The 16,952-nt window shown below is 44.8% G+C and overlaps 1 protein-coding gene across 2 annotated transcripts in view; it reads right to left on the bottom strand.

Moving 5' to 3' along the window:
- The window catches only part of FYCO1 (FYVE and coiled-coil domain autophagy adaptor 1), a 130,241-nt gene extending 126,743 nt beyond the window's left edge, over positions 1-3,498 (bottom strand). Inside the window, exons 1-2 of one of the 2 annotated variants that reach the window (XM_032235241.1) lie at positions 3,422-3,498; positions 1,189-1,344 (exon numbers count right to left, since the gene is read on the bottom strand). In XM_032235241.1, the coding sequence (XP_032091132.1) occupies positions 1,189-1,243 (55 nt within the window). In that variant the 5' untranslated portion in view covers positions 1,244-1,344; positions 3,422-3,498. Of the gene's footprint in view, positions 1-1,188; positions 1,345-3,341 lie in introns of both variants that reach the window. The other variant, XM_032235242.1, reaches the window with a different exon arrangement.
- Positions 3,499-16,952: the final 13,454 nt, after the last annotated feature.

Below are 16,952 nucleotides of genomic sequence, written 5' to 3'. Positions count from 1 at the left end.
TTATTAAAATAAATATTTTATGCCTATCTCACCATACAGTTACTTCAGGAAGCTTACATTAATAAAAAGAAAGAAAATGAAAGAAATTCTAAACAGTAGTAAAATAATAGAACCATAAAAGGGCAATTAAAAATAATTTATACAGTATCATTTATTGTTCTTTTTCTCTTTCTCACTTATAGACTCAGGCTGGTACAACTAATGCATAGCACTAAGAATCTTAAAGGCTAAGATTATATGTTTGTGACAATTTCATAGCAAAACAGTACTGGCACAGAAGCTACAAATTAATCCATAACAATAAATGGGTATTATTTCTTTTGCCATGTTACAAAGAACGTATGTATATGTGTGTGAATGTTGGTTGGTTGGTTGATTCGTATGTAGGTTGGTAGAGACAAAGACACACACACACACACATAGAATTATCAGTCGTTGTGGGTATGATGCCTTTACCATATATAACATACTTTAGAGAAGTAGCATAAATTATGAAAATTGTATAACTGGATATTTTACCTCCTTTTATTTGGGAATATAATTTTTACAGAAAATACACTGTTTGCTACAAGTTGAGGAATAACAGAAGAAAACAACAAGGCTTTAGACTACCATACAATCTATGCACAAAATGTGGGGAACTTGTATGTGTGATTGTGTAACACAGAGAGAGAAAAATCTGCTAAAATGACTGCAATCCAAATCTCCAGCCAATGCTAATAAAATAGATCTGTCTGTCACTCTTGGAATCATAGTGGTACATTTTCAAGGATCTTTGATCAGGCAAAATGTAAAACTATAATTTAAACATTAATTAAGGTCTGAAATAAGACTGGAATATTCCAATAATCAAATAGTTTCCACTGTAATTCTCAAAACAACTAAATAAAACCAGCTACATATTATGACCAACTTGCAAAGACTACTTAGAACTGAACACAAGTTGTGCAAATGTTCTTCCTACTTGACTATAAAATTAATTTCTGAGGTGCCTAGTGAGCATTTAAGTACTTCACAAGTGTAGAATTTAAAGAAGATTCCATTGGGTACTTGTAACAGACATTCAGGAGCCTATGTTGTCTTATTTTTTTAAATCGTGGGACTATTCCTGTTTTCCTATAAAAGGATGTGACATTCGCACTGGAATAAATAAATAGATACATAAAGAAATAAATAAGTGACATTTACCCTGCAAATCTCGGATAATCCTCTGTAGCTGAGTTTCATCATTACTTCTTGCCATTGCTGAAACTAAAATGTGGAGACTGTTTCAATTTCTCACATAGCTAACTATTCATTCAGTTAGGTTAGTGGTAAGTAGTCATCTCTTCAGCATCTTTAAGTCTAGAAAAAAACAATATTTAGAGTTACAATTGCTAACATTTTAATTTTTTAAAGTCATGTTTAATGTTTTTTTCCTCCCTCAAATTATAAATTTCTCAAGATTAACAAAAATCATCAAGGTTTTCATCTTAGGAGTCTGCATTTTTAAAATGTTTAACTCTTTAGGCTTCTGAAGAGTTATAAAAACGTATTTCAAAATATGGTGACATAAGAGGTCTTTTTAATTTTCTTTTAAAGTTTGAAATGGGTCTAAAACTACAAGTAGACATGTATCCATTTAGCATCTTTTGGGGGGAAGAAGCAAAAAAAAACCCATCACTAAAATTAATGTCATACATTGCTTTTGGGGGGCATGTTAGGCATAAAGACACACCATAAATAAGGCATCTAAGTATCACTTTCAATGCTTTCATTGCCACCCTTGAAATGTCAGTATATGGCATATTTCTTGACTGCTAGCTTCTTTAGGGTTGACAGTGGATCATAAAGGCAGAAAATACTCAGTGTTTGAGTATCTTCGTTGTCAATTCTAATTCATTGTCATTGTTAATTCTAATTGTGGAATGAACTGGGTTTGTTGTTCAGATTTCGGTGACTTGAAACTGGCAGATTTAGGTGACTTGGACCTGGCAAATAAATGGTTTATAATATGTTCTATATTCAAAATAGAAAGGAATAATAAAATTGTCTGCACACTATGGAGATGTATACTGAAATAACAAATGCAGCCCAACAAAGTCAATTCTTAAGTAACTCAAACTGTTGTAAAAGATGACATCTGAGCTAAGAAGTGTTGTGGACCTTCAGTTGTGGTCAGTTTTGCTCCAGTGACAAAAGCCAATCCTGTGATGAGGATCGTTACAGAAAGAATAAAAAATAAATTAAGCATAACTGGTTGTATTCAAATTTGTTGGTTCACTTTCAAAAATATATTGTAGAGTTGAATAAAATTTGAAAAAAAATACAAAAATTTGTGAAAAGACTAGGGCAAATTCATTGTGTGGGAAGCCTGCAGGTTTTTCATTCTTTTAAAGGGGCACTAGATCTGTGTTCAGAAATAGCCCAACTGGCAAGTCACAGGAATGGAACATGTCCAGGTCAGCAACCTGTTAAGCAACTTCACAGGTGGCTAAATATACCTGTCTCTCTTTGCCCAACTTCACCCACACCATGTAAGGGAGATATGCACATTTGTTGTTGTGCTCTTGTCAGCACAAGTTATTTAGGTGAGAAAACAAAGCAGCCAAGGGAATCCTGACTTTTCTTTAAGCAGCAAATTTTCTTTCCACATACATTTCTGCTGTCTTAGGGCCATTTGATCACATTTTACTCACAATTAACCCAGCCCAGTATTGATATTCAACAGCCCAGATGTGCCCCAATGTGTTTTATCACACAGCTAAACACCAGATACATTCCAGCAAATATTGTCTCAACCAAAAGAGCTGCAACCAATCATTTGGCTTAACCGGAGGGAAATGAGAGAAGAATCTTGCTCGCATTAATTAGTTGCTTTCCTAGAAATGCAAAGGCCCTGCCTGCTCCTTCATTCCTCTTGGATCTTTGTTTTGTGCAAAGTTGATGTTGCGCTCAAACTCAAAGTATTTATTTGATGTTTGTGGTGGGTGGTCGGCCTTGTTATCCAGAGCCTAACCTCCGATGCTTCTTTCCGAAATCAGAAACACTTTAGACAGAACGATAACTGCAAAGCGACGGACTAAAATGACCAGGACGTCTTGCTTGGAACAAGGCGAAAAAGAAACGAAGGTCTGTGTGAACTAAGTTTTGCTAAAAAGTAAAATGGGACTCTTTTCCTGCCATTTTAGTCCTGCTAAGTTTCGCCACTTTCAACAATCATCACAGCCAGGTCACCGTAGCGCATCCAGGGGGGAAAAAGCAACAAGTGGAAATATTAAAGTTGCCACAACAAGGAATTGACACCTAAAAACAAAGTAAATAGATCAGCTTCCACCAGCACTTTCTGGAGAAGAAATCACCTTTATCGGGGCGCTTGCGCGAGGTGGTGGATGGAGGAAAGGGGGTGGAATTATTCCAACGAAAGACAAACGCACATTACCTCAAATTCAAGGCAGCCATGATATAGCCAGCATCTCCATATTTTCCTACGATTCCCATGATTCACAGAGGCAAAATAACTCCCGTGACTCTTCCGGCAACTTTTTTTTTAACCCTTTAACTGCAAACCATAAGCACTTTACTGAAAATCTAGTAGATTGTGTGTGTGTGTGGGTGCGCGCAAAAACCAAAGTTCTTGTACACTAATATACTAATATATCTTTCTATGATTGAGAATTGGCTTAATAAATTCATTGGTCCACCAAAGTTTGGGAATTTCCCTGGAGTTTTGTGTGGGTAATGTTAATGATTTTTAATTTCGGTATTTATCCCATTCCAACCTTTTCCCAAGTGTTGCCTACAGACTCAGGCATCCTGAACTTGATGTTTGGTTCGAGCTGCCAAAAATTTGATCCCCAAATTTGAGAGAAAGAGACACTTTTGTTTTGCAAAGAGGCATCTCTGTTCACCGGAAAATAGAAACTACCAAATAATTCAGGCAAAGCAAAAAACATTTATTATGGGAACACCCAAATCTTTTTTTCAGAAACAAACAAATGATATATACATTTGTATACAAAATATGTCAGAAAACAAGTGCGGCCCTGGCTTCGTCTATAGCGTATACTAGGGTTACTTTAGGCTTCCCTAGGAGTCGGCGCCTCAGGAAGATATCCTTGAGGCCACACACAAATTGTTCTGATAAGTTGTCTTCCAAAACAGGGAAGTCACATTGCGCTGCGGCGACTCGCAGAGCCTGCAAGAATTGATTGACCGATTCGGATGGCTTCTGCACTCGCCTACGGTAGGCGAATCGGCGGGCGATCTGAGATGGGGTAGGGGCATAGTAGGCTTGAAGCCCCTCAGTTAACTCTTCCCAAGTTAAATCATATACGGCCCTAGGGGCAGCGAATAATCGGGCCATTGTGAACATCTCAGGACCGCAGGCAGTTAAGAAAAATCCGCATTTTCTGGCCTGAGAATAGCCTTGCCGGTTGTTGGCAATGAGAAAGCATTCAAATCTTTCTAAGAATGCTGCCCAGGACTCTCCGCCAGCTCCGAACGGAGTGAAGGCTGGCATGCCGGCCATAACGGTTCGCGGCTGAGGCGATTGGCAAGGCGGCTGAGGCAATTTTTGAGGCGCGGTTTATTTGTCCGGTCTACACGCCTAACACGATCGTTGCTTGCCCTCTAGGTCGTGCTCAGAGCCAGAGATCCCACTGCTCGTCGCCAGTGTTAGATCAGCGGCAGGAAAGATGAAGAGGCATCTGAGGTAACCTTCAACAGTTTATTACAGGCAAGAACAGAGAGAACAGAAACTGTGAGTAGACCGGCACCTCTCCTCCGTCTGACAGCCTTTTATACTGAGCTGTCAGACGGACGAGCCAATAGCCTTGCGTATGACAGCCCGGCAACCGGCAGGCGTGTCCGATTGGCTAAGACATGCCTGGCTGCTGCCAAGCTGTTTTTCATGTCAGAAAACAAGTGATCAAACTATTGGAAGAAACGTCCTTCTGGGTTCAGCTCCAAGTGGGGGGAAAGACACTGGAGTCAGGGTGGCTGCTTGGAAAGATGGTTTAATGGTGGACAGGATCACATTGCTTGAGTCCTGAACAGAAAAGGTGATCACATGCTTCAATGTTGGGTGAAGGAGAAGAACTAAAAGGTCCTGGCTTTACACCCTCTGTTTGGCCCCACCTCTCTATTTCCTGTTTCTGTGTAAGAAAATGTATTCTAATTGGTTGTGTCAGATCCCTAAAAGTGATACTGCCATTCAATTGGGAGGAGGGGAGTCTCAGAGTTAAATCATTATCTACATCTGAAACAACTGAGTTTTACAACTTTACAATTGGTTTCCTGTCACCGGGAGACTGAAGGTCCAAACATCTCTGGGGGGAAGTTTATGGTAGCCATGTGAATATAACTTTGATGTCTAACTAGAGATAGCCATGGGAACGTGTGCTTTATTGACTCCCAGGGCAGAAGAGTTCAGAAAGCATCTTCACACTTGTGTATTGGTCAGAATCTGCATTCAGACAAAGGGGAGGGGTCATTAACAGCTTAATCCCATTTGCATGGCCTAAAGGGTTTCAGATGCTGCTTTGCTTCTAATGGTTTCCATCCTGCTTGATTAAAGGTTCCTTTTGAAATAATCCATTTCAAGAGTATTTACTTTCTCAAGTTAGAAGAGAAGCCATTACATAAAGCAGCATCTCTCTGCAAAGTGGTCAACCAGGACAGAAACATTTTTACTCTACTGAGGGGACCCAACAAACCATGTCTGCCCTGTTGGTCAATCGGAATTGGGACGAAAGACGGCTGGGAAGGGAAGACCAGGGGAGTCACTCTTACCCAAGGTAGCCGAAAACCAGGGTGGAAATTGGAGTTAGAAGCCCCCTCTGACCAGGAGGAGCAAAATGAAGCCGCCTCTGATCAGGAGGAGCAAAATGAAGCCGCGCTGAGAGAGGATCCTCTGAAGAGGCATGTAACCCAATTGGTGATGGAAATTTTGGAAAATCTCAAGATCCGGGGGGAGCCGGACCGGCAACCGAGAAGCATTGGAAGGGCGGCAAATGGGGGTGACGCCAGGGAAACTAATCCCCCTCTGGTCCCTGCTGATCAAGCTGATGACACAGCAGCAACAGCTAGGAACCCAGAAAAGCCTCTCCCCAGTTGGCGCATGGGTTGAAGGCTACTCTGAACCAACCCACAAACCTGCAGTTAGAAAGGAAAACTCCTTCCCTGCGGGTAAAATTTGATGGGAACCCAAAAAAATGGGATTCTTTGTGGCACACGTGGTCACCTACGTGCAAGAATATGGGTGTGATTTTCGAACCCAAGGAGCCCAAGTGCGAGTGGTCACCCTAGTCACTGCCAGAAGGAGCCACTGCCAGATGGATGGTGACTTTACATGATTCCGATGCACCAGAACTGTGGGACTTTGATCGGTTCATGATGGCCCTGCGATGGCGGTTCGAGGACCCCCTCGCAGACTGCAAACCATGCGACCGCATTAAAGTTGTGAAGCAGGGACGCCAGCCAGTGGAAGAGTATACCGAAGAATTCCGAGATCTGGCATACCATGTGAACTGGCTAGATGATATCCTGGTAAACTGGTTCAAGGATGGGCTGAGTGATGAACTCTACAATGCTTGTGTGGCCCGAGGTTCCCCAACCCATCTACATGAGTGGTATCTTATTGCTAAAGAGGCAGAGATCGACATGGCCAGAAATCAGTATCGGGCAGGATGAATGTGGAAGAAATCCCCACCCCAATGAAAACCACAAACGACACCTTCTCCAAAATCCTTAGACTGTTTCAAATGTGGAAAAGGGGGGCACCAAGCTGCAGAATGCCGTTCTCAGACACTAGCTAAGAAACCAGATCTCCCATTGGGGGGAAAACCTACGAAACCTGGCCAGCACGGAAAGGAGATGGCCCTGAGGAGCAGGGAGACCATAGAATTTCCACCCCAGCAGGAGGAACCATACTCATCTGGAAGCGACCCAGAGGTTGAACCACTGGTAAGCAAATCAATTAAACCATTTACCTTGCCCTGAGACTATTTATCTCCAACTGGGAGAGGGGGATGAAAATCTCAGCTTTCGTGGACTCGAGTTGCACCTGCTGTTTGATCAGCCCAACCCTGGTAAGGAAGTTGAGGATTAATGTAAGGAAACTGAAAAGCCCCATAGCTTTTTGCCAACTAGATGGGTCAATAGCAGTGGGGGGGCCAGCTTCACTTGCCACTGAGCTTCTACCGATAGGCATCGGAAGCCACAAGGAAATGCTTACATTTATAGTGGTGCCTGGCATGGAATGGCCACTAATTCTGGGTCTTGCATGGCTGAAAAAATGGAACCCCAAAATTAATTGGAAGCAAGGCAGCATAAGAGTGCAGATGCATGTGACTTTTGCTGAGAATCCAGACCAAGAAACTGAGGGGACAGAGCACCTAGAAACAGCAATGCCTGCTTACACTATGCCAACCCAGGGCATACCCAAAGAATATAAGGACTTGGCTGAGGTTTTTAGCGAAAAAGCATCTGATGAGCTTCCACCTCATCACTCCACTGACTGCAATAGAAATCCTACCCGGAGCCAAACTCCCTAAACCCAAGATGTATAGCATATCTCCAAGGGAACTCGAAGAACTGAGGGCATTCCTTGAAAAAAACCTAGCAAGGGGTTTCATTGAACCAGCCCGACCAAAAGTTGCAGCCCCAGATGTCAACATTCCAAGTATCGTGCAGAATTAAATCAGAGTCCAAGGCAAAACGATCCTTAAAATTCCAATTTAATAAATCAGACATCTTAGCACATCTGTGAAATCCCAATTCTGGATGTTACATCCGATTCCCATCCAGTTGAAAGTTCATGATCTTGTCCCCACACCCACAAATCCATCACATGGTCCAATCTTCTTCTTCCACGCTGGCACCTCCACCCAGCTGCTTCCAGTCAAGTGCAGAGGTGCGGAGACAAAAGATGACCTTGGCTTCTAGAAAAAAATGACAACAACACATTCCACAATTGTACTGCTTCCCACTCCCCCCTCCCAACTACTACTGAAACAGCATAATGAAATAAGAGAGAGTGTGGCAGTCCAAAGATCCTAAAAGGGATATAACTGCAGGCATGACACCAATGTTGTTTAGAGAGAAAAAAATGGTTCCAAATGCTTATGTGTTGATTTTAGAAATTTAAATTCTATCAGTGTGGCAAATGTATATCCTCTCCCACTCATGAAGGATATGCTAGCACACCTAGCCAAAAGGAGAATTTTTTTCAAAGCTGGATTTAAGGGAGGCTTACTACCGTATTAGGATTAATGAGGGAGATGAATGGAAAATGGCATTTAACACCCCTCTTGGATGCTATCAATTCAAAGTGCTACCATTTGGACTACAAGGGGCCCCTGCAGTATTTATGCAATTAATAAACGAAGTGTTGCGGGAGCATCTATATAAGGGCTGCATAGTCTATATTGATGACATTTTATTATATTCTGAGACCAAGACAGAACATGTAAAACTAGTCTGGGTGATTCTGAACAAACTTCCCTCTGCAAAACTTTATGCTAAACTCTCCAAATGAGAATTCCACCAAGAAAAATTTGATTACTTAGGATACCGCATTTCACACCAGGGCATAGAAATGGATCCTTCGAAAGTGCAATTGGTACTTGACTGGGAACCACCCAGAACACGCAAACAGTTGCAAAGCTTCCTGGGATTTGTACATTTTTACCGGCAGTTTATCCCTGCTTTCGCCCAAATTGCTCTCCCCATCACCAAGCTCTTAAAAATGAAGGGGGAGGGAAACCTGAAACCGAAGCAGCCTTTGAACTGGAAAATGGAATGCCAAACTCCATTTGAAAAACTTAAACGGCTGTTTTCGGCAGAACCAATCCTAAAGCACCCGGACACAGAGAAACCGTTTGTCATACAAGCAAATGTTAGCAATGTGGCAATAGGAGCCATCTTACTTCAGAAAAATGAGGAAGACCAATTACAACCATGCGTGTACACATCCAAAATATTGAATGAATCTGAGCAAAGATGGGCCATTTGGGAGAAAGAGGCTTATGCAGTTCGATGGGCTCTTTTAACCTGGAGACATTTCCTAGAGGAGAGTAAGAAGTCTGGACGGATCATAAAAATTTAGAAACCCTAAAGACCCCAAGGAAACTCTCTCCAAAACAAGTACAATGGGCTCAGTACTTTAAAAGGTTTGAATTTATGCTCAGATACCTCCCGGGGAGGGGGATTTCCTGGCAGATGCACTATCCAGGAAACCGCAATACAATAGTATGAAGCCAAACGTAATCAAACCCATGATGCAAGACAATCAACTAGCTGCTAGAGTAACCACCAGATCCCAGGGAAAACGAGACACTCTGGAGGACAATGACACCACCCAAACTTTTAAACAAGCTTTAACCACTGACAAATGGTTTTTGAGCCACAAAGACAGCTGCCTGATGAAAGATAACCTAGCGTGGGTGGAAGGGAAGTTGTATGTTCCAGCCAGCCAAAGACTGTACTTAATGGAAAAGTGCCACAACTCCAAACTAGCAGGACACTTTGGTTTTGTAAAAACTTTACATCTAATTAAAAGGCAATTTTGGTGGCTACTAAAAAAGGACATAGAGAGCTATGTAGCCAGCTGTTCAATTTGTGCGGCAGCCAAAAGACGCCAAGGCAAAATGCCAGGACTGTTACAGAAGGTAGCCAAGCCCTCAGCACCCTGGAAGGAGATAGTTATGGATTTTATTGTTGAACTACCAGAAAGTGCATGGAATACTGTCATTTGTGTTGTAACATACTTGTTTTCAAAACAGACACATTTTATACCATGCCAAAAGATCCCAACTGCCAAAGGTCTAGCCAAGTTATTCCTGATACATATTTATCACCTTCATGGAGCTCCGCAGAGAATCATCTCCGACAGAGGGGTCCAATTCACCTCAAAATTTTGGGGGGCATTCTTAAATTTACTGGGTACCACCCAAGGACTGAGTTCCAGTCACCATCCGTGCACCAATGGCCAAACTGAAAATCAGAACATGGTTCTAGAACAGTGTTTTTCAACCTTTTTTGTGAAAAGGCACACTTTTTTCATGAAAAAAATCACAAGGCACACCACCATTAGAAAATGTTAAAAAATTTTAACTCTGTGCCTATATTGACTATATATAAAGTAATTCTCTTGAATAGGAATCAAATTGTTGCAGCAGATTGTGGTTTGTAATCTACTTACGAAAGAGCAGGACTTGAGACCACGAAAGTGAGAGAAACAGGTTTATTGGATGCATCGAGTTCAGCATGTTCACACACCAAAATCTGAACTGAACTGAGCTCTGCCCAGGATCCTACTTTTATGCCGTGTTCCACACGGTGCATTCTCAAGGCGTTTCCATACACGAGACAAGCATGACATTTCAAAAGGGGAAGTTCACTTGGACTGTTACAGCAAAGTACATAGGAGAAATATAAAAAAGAGAAGTTCCTATTTCATCTTAAGCTGTCAGCAGCTTTTACCTCTGTCCTATCTCTCACCCACGTCTGGCTTCCTGTGCCTCCACTTTACAGGGTCTTGCCACACAGTTCAGCCCTATTTGTAATACTTATGAGGAAGTTGGGGAGAAGGTTCACTGCAGCTAAAAGTCAACTTTGGGACTCCAGGGCACTGGAATAAAAGCCAAACTAAAATGAATTTATAAGGTCCATTCTATTAAGACCACCTAACCTGGCCAGCCACTGGTGGGTTTACCTGTGCAACCCATGCTGTATCATTCCCCCCTATTGAAACTTCACCCAATCCTAAGATTACTGTGTAGTTTCATAAATGACAGGTTCCTCTCCATGAAGCATGAGCCCAACATATTTGCTCGAGCGTCCTTCTTCTGAGCGTCCCACCAGGGCCAGGACCTTTGCAGTGGCCCATTTCTCCATCAAGAGGGGTGAAACCCTGGCAATTTCGGGAACCAGGAGTTAGAAGTGGAGGTTAAATCAAATCCTTTCCATTCCTGCCCTGGGACATGAGTGAGTTGCCTCATTTCTGTAGTGAGCTGCTTAATGACACGTCCAGTCTCATCAATGTGAAGGCAGCAATTAAACAAGTTGAACTTCCCACAGACCCTCCTTCCCTTGTGTGGAGGTAATCAAGAGCCAATCGATTTTGGTACACTGCAGTACAGAGTTTGTCAGTGGCAGTGGAGAGGATATTCAAAGATTTATCAATCCTCTTCCCAGCCAAGTCCAATACTGCCTGCAAGCGCATGATCCAGTTGATCATGTAGATTGGGGTGCGGTAACCCCAAGACCCATCCTCAGCCCAAGTGGCCCTCCCATATGTGCATACAATTCTCTCTGAGCTCCACATGTCGAATTTCTCGTATTCAGCCAGTTCCTTACAAGGAAAGTTAGAGAAGGCTGTGTCTACCTTCCTCTTCTGACGGAGGGGGCTCACTGAGTCATACACCGGGACTCCTAGCACCTGTCGTGATTGGATGGGCAACAGAAAGAACGTACGTTTTATCCATCCAAGAACACAGGGAGGACTTCGTAGGCCAATGTGCCACGAATCCAATACATGTTCTCCGGGGCTTCCCAAGTGCCAGATGGGGTCTGTGGCTTTTTTCCCATTTTGTCCTTCTGTGGACCCTGCAGGCATTGAGTGCATTCCAATGGAGAGGGGGTAATGGCCTCCCTTGTGGCCCTGGGTTCCCTTGGGACTCCCTTTTCCTTCCCTTGTGAGCTGCCCCTCCCATCCTCCTGAGGGGTGCGTGTGGGACGGGGGTTCCTACCCTGTTGTAGGAGTGGCTCCAGAACCACCATTCCCTTTCCTGTGTGTTTAGGGTGGCTATAGCTGTTCTGCTGAGGTTCTTGTCAAGTGTCCCCACATGGCATTGATATGTTTCCAAGTAGTTGGATTGGGTTATCCAGACCTCCAGGCAACTGGCTTTAGCACTATGGTTACGTGTTACACCTATCTGCCAGTACTTACTCAGACCTTGTGCATTCATGCTTGACAGGTTCTCATCCTCTGACCACCATTGTAGAAACCACCGATTCTCTACATCCCCAATAAGCTGACAAGTTATCTCCACTATTATGGGAATCTGGTCATAAGTTATGTCATATTCCATTTTCAGACTGAAATCAAGGGGTGCCCGCTTCACCTGAGCCCTTGTCCTTTCTGGAAAGGGGTCTGGGAAGGGTCTCTGAATGGGCTTTTTGCGATGGCACCTAATCGTTGAATTGTATCATTTGTTTGGTGCCCAAGTTGTGACATTGGGGTTCATTCGACACTGCCAATAGTTCCCTGTCTCCTCTGAACAGGGGGATGGCCCCTCCTCCGGATGGCAATTTAATAACCAGCGTTCATTATACACAAAATGCAGTCCCTGTTCACCCTGATAAAAGCAGTCTTTGCAAAGGGGGAAAGGCCCTGAACCCATTTCCTCTAGCAGTGGCTCAGAAGTTACCTGCGGAGGGGAGTCATTTGTAGAGGTGAGGGGCCTAGCTTCCAGTTGTTGGGGAGTACCCTCATTATCCTCATTCCCCCCTCATTCCCCCCTATAGGAAAGGATGGAGCAGGAGAGGGGGTTGGGTCCTCGTAATCATTTGGAACCTCCCACACCACCAATGGGGCCTCACCCTTTGCTCTGGCCAAGATTGCCTGATAGAGATAAAGAGAGTCAATGAGAATAGAAATGAATAGGAGAAAAACCACAATCAGAACTGCTGGCATCAGGCCTCTCCTAATGCACGCAGCTTGGCGTAGATGCTAGTCAGTCTCCATGGTTGTGCCTGGGCATTGGACGGGGCGGGGTTTCCATGGTAGATGCGGTACGTTGCCTGTGTGATGGGTGTCGACGGCACCTGGAGCGATACCTGCAGAGGGTGTTGGTTCTTCACCACCTGTTCGTAAAGCGACAGCTTCCCGTGTGTCCGCAGAAGAGGTGGCGTTCCTCCTGGTGCTTCTGGAACGTGAGGTATAGAGGCTTGGCAGGGTCACTGGAGGCCTTCCAGTAAGCTTTCGCAGCTAATGTAAAACGGGTCCAGTGAATCCAAGGCCTAATTTCAGCTACCTTAACAACAAGAGGAGAAAAAACAACAACAGTATACGGCCCACACCATTTGGGGCCCAATAGTTCCTTCTACCAGTCCTTCACCCAGACTTCTTGTCCTGGGTGGAAGTCGTGGACTGGAGTTACAATTCCATGAAAACGACAAGACAGAACATATTTTCGTAATTGGTGGACTATGGCATTCAGGGCTTGCAATTGTTTGAGCTTCACCATGTCTGCAACTTGGGGGTGGGCAACACCTGTGGGCCAAGCAAATTAGGAACCCTCCCATACAACAACTCAAATGGCGAGACACCCAACTCCTTGGTGGGAGCGCACCTCTTTGCCAGCAACGCCATGCTGTGGGCATCCGGCCATTTGATATGGGTTTCCTGACAAATTTTTGGCCAACTCATCCTTTATGGTGTGATCTGCCCTCTTGACCCTCCCACCTGAACTGGACCTTGACGTAAAACTGTTTTTCCTAAGTGCAAATGCCTATGCAGGAAGGAGACAGCATCCCATGACAACTGCTGGGAAACAAACACCTTTTTTGTCCGGCAGAACCCACCACCCATCTAGTAGTTCCACCCCTATCGCTTCAGCTTGTTGGGTTCCTGAGTGACTATATGATGGGGGTTGTTCTTCCTGGGCTGGGGTCCACAGAGTAAGGCAGGTGGCCTGTAAAGAAGGGGGATCCAAGGCTGCTGCTCTGGCAACTTGATCAGCTTTGTTGTTTCCTCTTTCAGCTGTTGAAACCCCTTTCTGATGACACCATACATGCATAATGGCAACTTGTTTGGGGGCCCACACACTGTCCAACAAATGCATAATTTGGGCCATATTTGATGTCCTTTCCTCCAGCTGTGATGAGGCCTTTTTCCTGTGATGAGCTTTTTCCTAAAACTCCATGGGCTTGGACGGTTAGGAAGGCCTATTTGGAGTCTGTGTAAATGTTGACTCGTAGATCTCCTGCCAATTCCAAAGCCTGGTGAGGGCATGTAGTTCTGCCAAGTGGGCACTGGTTTCTGGTGGTAGGGGCATGGCTTCCCACACATCATCAAGGGTGACTACAGCATAAGCTGCTTTTCGCACGCCCTCATGTAGAAAGCTGGTTCCATCTGTAAAAAGGGTTGCATCTGGGTTGGGCGGCTGGCATAGGTCTCTTCAATGGTTTGCAGACTCTGAAATCATGAGTGATTTCAGAGTCTGGTTCAGGCAACAGGGTTGCTGGATTCAAAGCATAGACTGGACAAACTTGATGAGGGAGTTATGTGTAAGAAGCCCCTGGTATTTCAACATTCGTGGATTGGTAAGCCACTAATGACCTTTCTGGTCTAGGATAGCCCGAAGAGCATGGGGGGTGTAGATATTTAATTGCTGTCCAAAGGTGAGCTTATTGGCTTCCTGGGTAAGTAGGGCAGTTCTTGTCACAGCCTTGAGACAGGCTGGCTACCCTTTGGCCACCTGATCCAGCTGTTTGGACAAATATGCAACCGGACGATACCATGTTCCCAACTTTTGGGTCAGTACCCCAATGGCCATATTCTGCTTAGTGTCCACAAACAACTGAAAAGGCCTGTGTCAAGTCAGGAAACTAGGAGCCTGAGTCACAGCATGCTTCAATTCCAAAAAGCTGTTCTGTTCCTCTTCCTCCCAACTCAAGGGTTCCTTTTCCATTCCCCTTGGTAGCTTCATAGAGTGGCTTTGCTAACAATGCAAAGTTGAGAATCCAAATGCGGCAAAACCCAGCTGCTCCCCAAAAGCCCCTTAATTCCTTCCTATTTCGTGGGGCTGGCAATTGGCAAATGGCCTCCTTCCTTTCATAGCCCAGAGTCCTTTGTCCCAATTGGATGTCGTAATCCAAATATCTAACCTCCAATTGGACTAATTGGGCTTTGGTCCGAGAGGCCTTGTAGCCTTTCTCCTGTAGGCGGAGCAGTAGGGCTGCTGCATTGGCATGACAGGCTTCCTCCATCTGGCCTGTGACCAACAAGTCAGCTACATCTTGCAAAACCACATCAGGTGGGGCAATGTCTAAAAGTTCCAAATCCATGGCTAATGCAGCTCCAAATAGGGTGGGGGAGTTTTTTCAAAGCCTTGATGCAAGCGTGTCCAAGCATATTGCTGCTTTCTGCCTGTGACTGGGCATTTGAAGGCAAACAAATGCTGACTTTTCTGATTGATGGGGATTGCAAAGAAAGCATCCTTTGAATCAATGACTGAAAACCATTTCACCTCTGCATGCCATTGAAGGCCCTCCTGTAAGATTCAGGTCTCCTGGGGCAGCTTGGTGGGGGGGGGGATCCCTTGGCATCCTAGGGCGGTCATCTTCCCTTTCCTCAGGGGGTGGAGCCCAGTCCTGGTTGGGGCACTCCCCTCCCCAGTGGCCATGTTTGTAACAGATGGCACATCGGTTCCGTCCCAAGGGCGGGGCCCTGTTCCCCTCCCTAATTGCTGCCGCGAGCACTTCTGCTTTTTTTTCTGCATCTTTTGATTGATTTTTTTTCTTTTCCTCCAACAAGTCCCTATTGACGAGAGTTTTTCTAGCTACTTCCATAAGCTCATTGAGGGGCTTCCCCAGTGCCCCTTCCAGCTTCTACAGCTTGTGTCGGATGACTGAGAAATAAAGGCCATAGCTAGCATCCGAGCATTTTCACGAAGGTTAGTGGTTACCATAAATAAAAACCTAGGGGCTTTCAGCAGAGTTTAGACATATTAGTGGCTGGCTTTCCTCCCAGCTGGACAGCCCTTACAATTAACTATTGATGATTACGTAGCAGAGTCAACTGGTGGGGGTCATAGGGGCTCCATCTCGGGTCCCTTGAAGGGAAGCGTTGCTCAGTAAAGTCAGCCAGATTGGTGTGAGCAGGAACATCAGGTTTTAGAATGTTAGACACTGCAATTCTAATCTTCTCCCTCTCTTCAGACTGCTCTATCTCCTCTTCCTTCTTCTCCCAAAATTCTGGTGAGCTCAGAGGGTCCCCATCCCCTGTCCCTCTGACAGGACTTTCTTCTGACATCATAGAGGTCACACCGTCCAGCCCTCGCTCTATCCACCCCACAGATGTACGGCTTGTTGATGCCCTCGAGTCTCCTGAGCTACTAGGTGTAGCCCCCCTTTGGCATGGTCGTGGTGAGGGTCGTGGTGATCCTCTTCCTGTTCTGGCAAGTCTTCTAGGGCACTAGCTAGGATTGGTGGTCTCTGCTTGGGACATTTGGGGTGTGCAACCCGAACAGCCATAAGAATACACTGTTGGTCTTTTGCATTTGTTTTTTAGCCAAGCTGTCTCCTCAACAAATTGTACTACACATCAATATATGGATCCTGTTTGATCAGGATCAAACACTAACCTATGGACATTCAAAGCTATGTTGAGATCAAAAGTGCCTTTGTTGGGCCACCCAAAACCAAAAATGGGCCATTCAGATTCACAAAACTTTTTAAGCTCATGCTTGCTCCACTCAATGCCATAATCCTGAGTTATATATCCTTCTTTAAAATGATTTAACATACATTGAACACTGCTGCCCCCCCCAACTCCTCCCAGGGTACCAGACAACAAAGATTTAGCAATCACCCCACACAGGCTTCTGACCCAAGATACCGGATGGACACGGCTATCGTAGGGAAATGCAGTAGCCCCCCCTCAATCACACACACACACATACACTAGACAATCCTCCCCAAAACCTTCCACCTAGTGAGGGAGATCAGGCCTCACCTCCGGCTCAACAAGGAGTCCGGGCCTAAATAGGGTTCCCACAGTACTTGCCTCATGTACTTGGCTTCCCTCCTGCGACGCTGGCCAGCCTTTAGATGCCTTTTAGATGCCTGGTCTCTGGTCCTTCTCTGGTGGTTCTTGGAATCGCCAAACGCTGCTGCCAGAGCCCTCTGTCGCTGGGAAGTCCCTCGGATCAAACGGGTCCGTTGGCGCCAGGGAGGTTCCCCCT

The sequence above is a fragment of the Thamnophis elegans genome, chromosome Z (genome assembly GCF_009769535.1).
Source record: "Thamnophis elegans isolate rThaEle1 chromosome Z, rThaEle1.pri, whole genome shotgun sequence".
NCBI classification, from domain to species: domain Eukaryota; kingdom Metazoa; phylum Chordata; class Lepidosauria; order Squamata; family Colubridae; genus Thamnophis; species Thamnophis elegans.
Note: the sequence above shows the minus strand (reverse complement) of the source record. Positions and strands in the feature narration are given on the sequence as shown.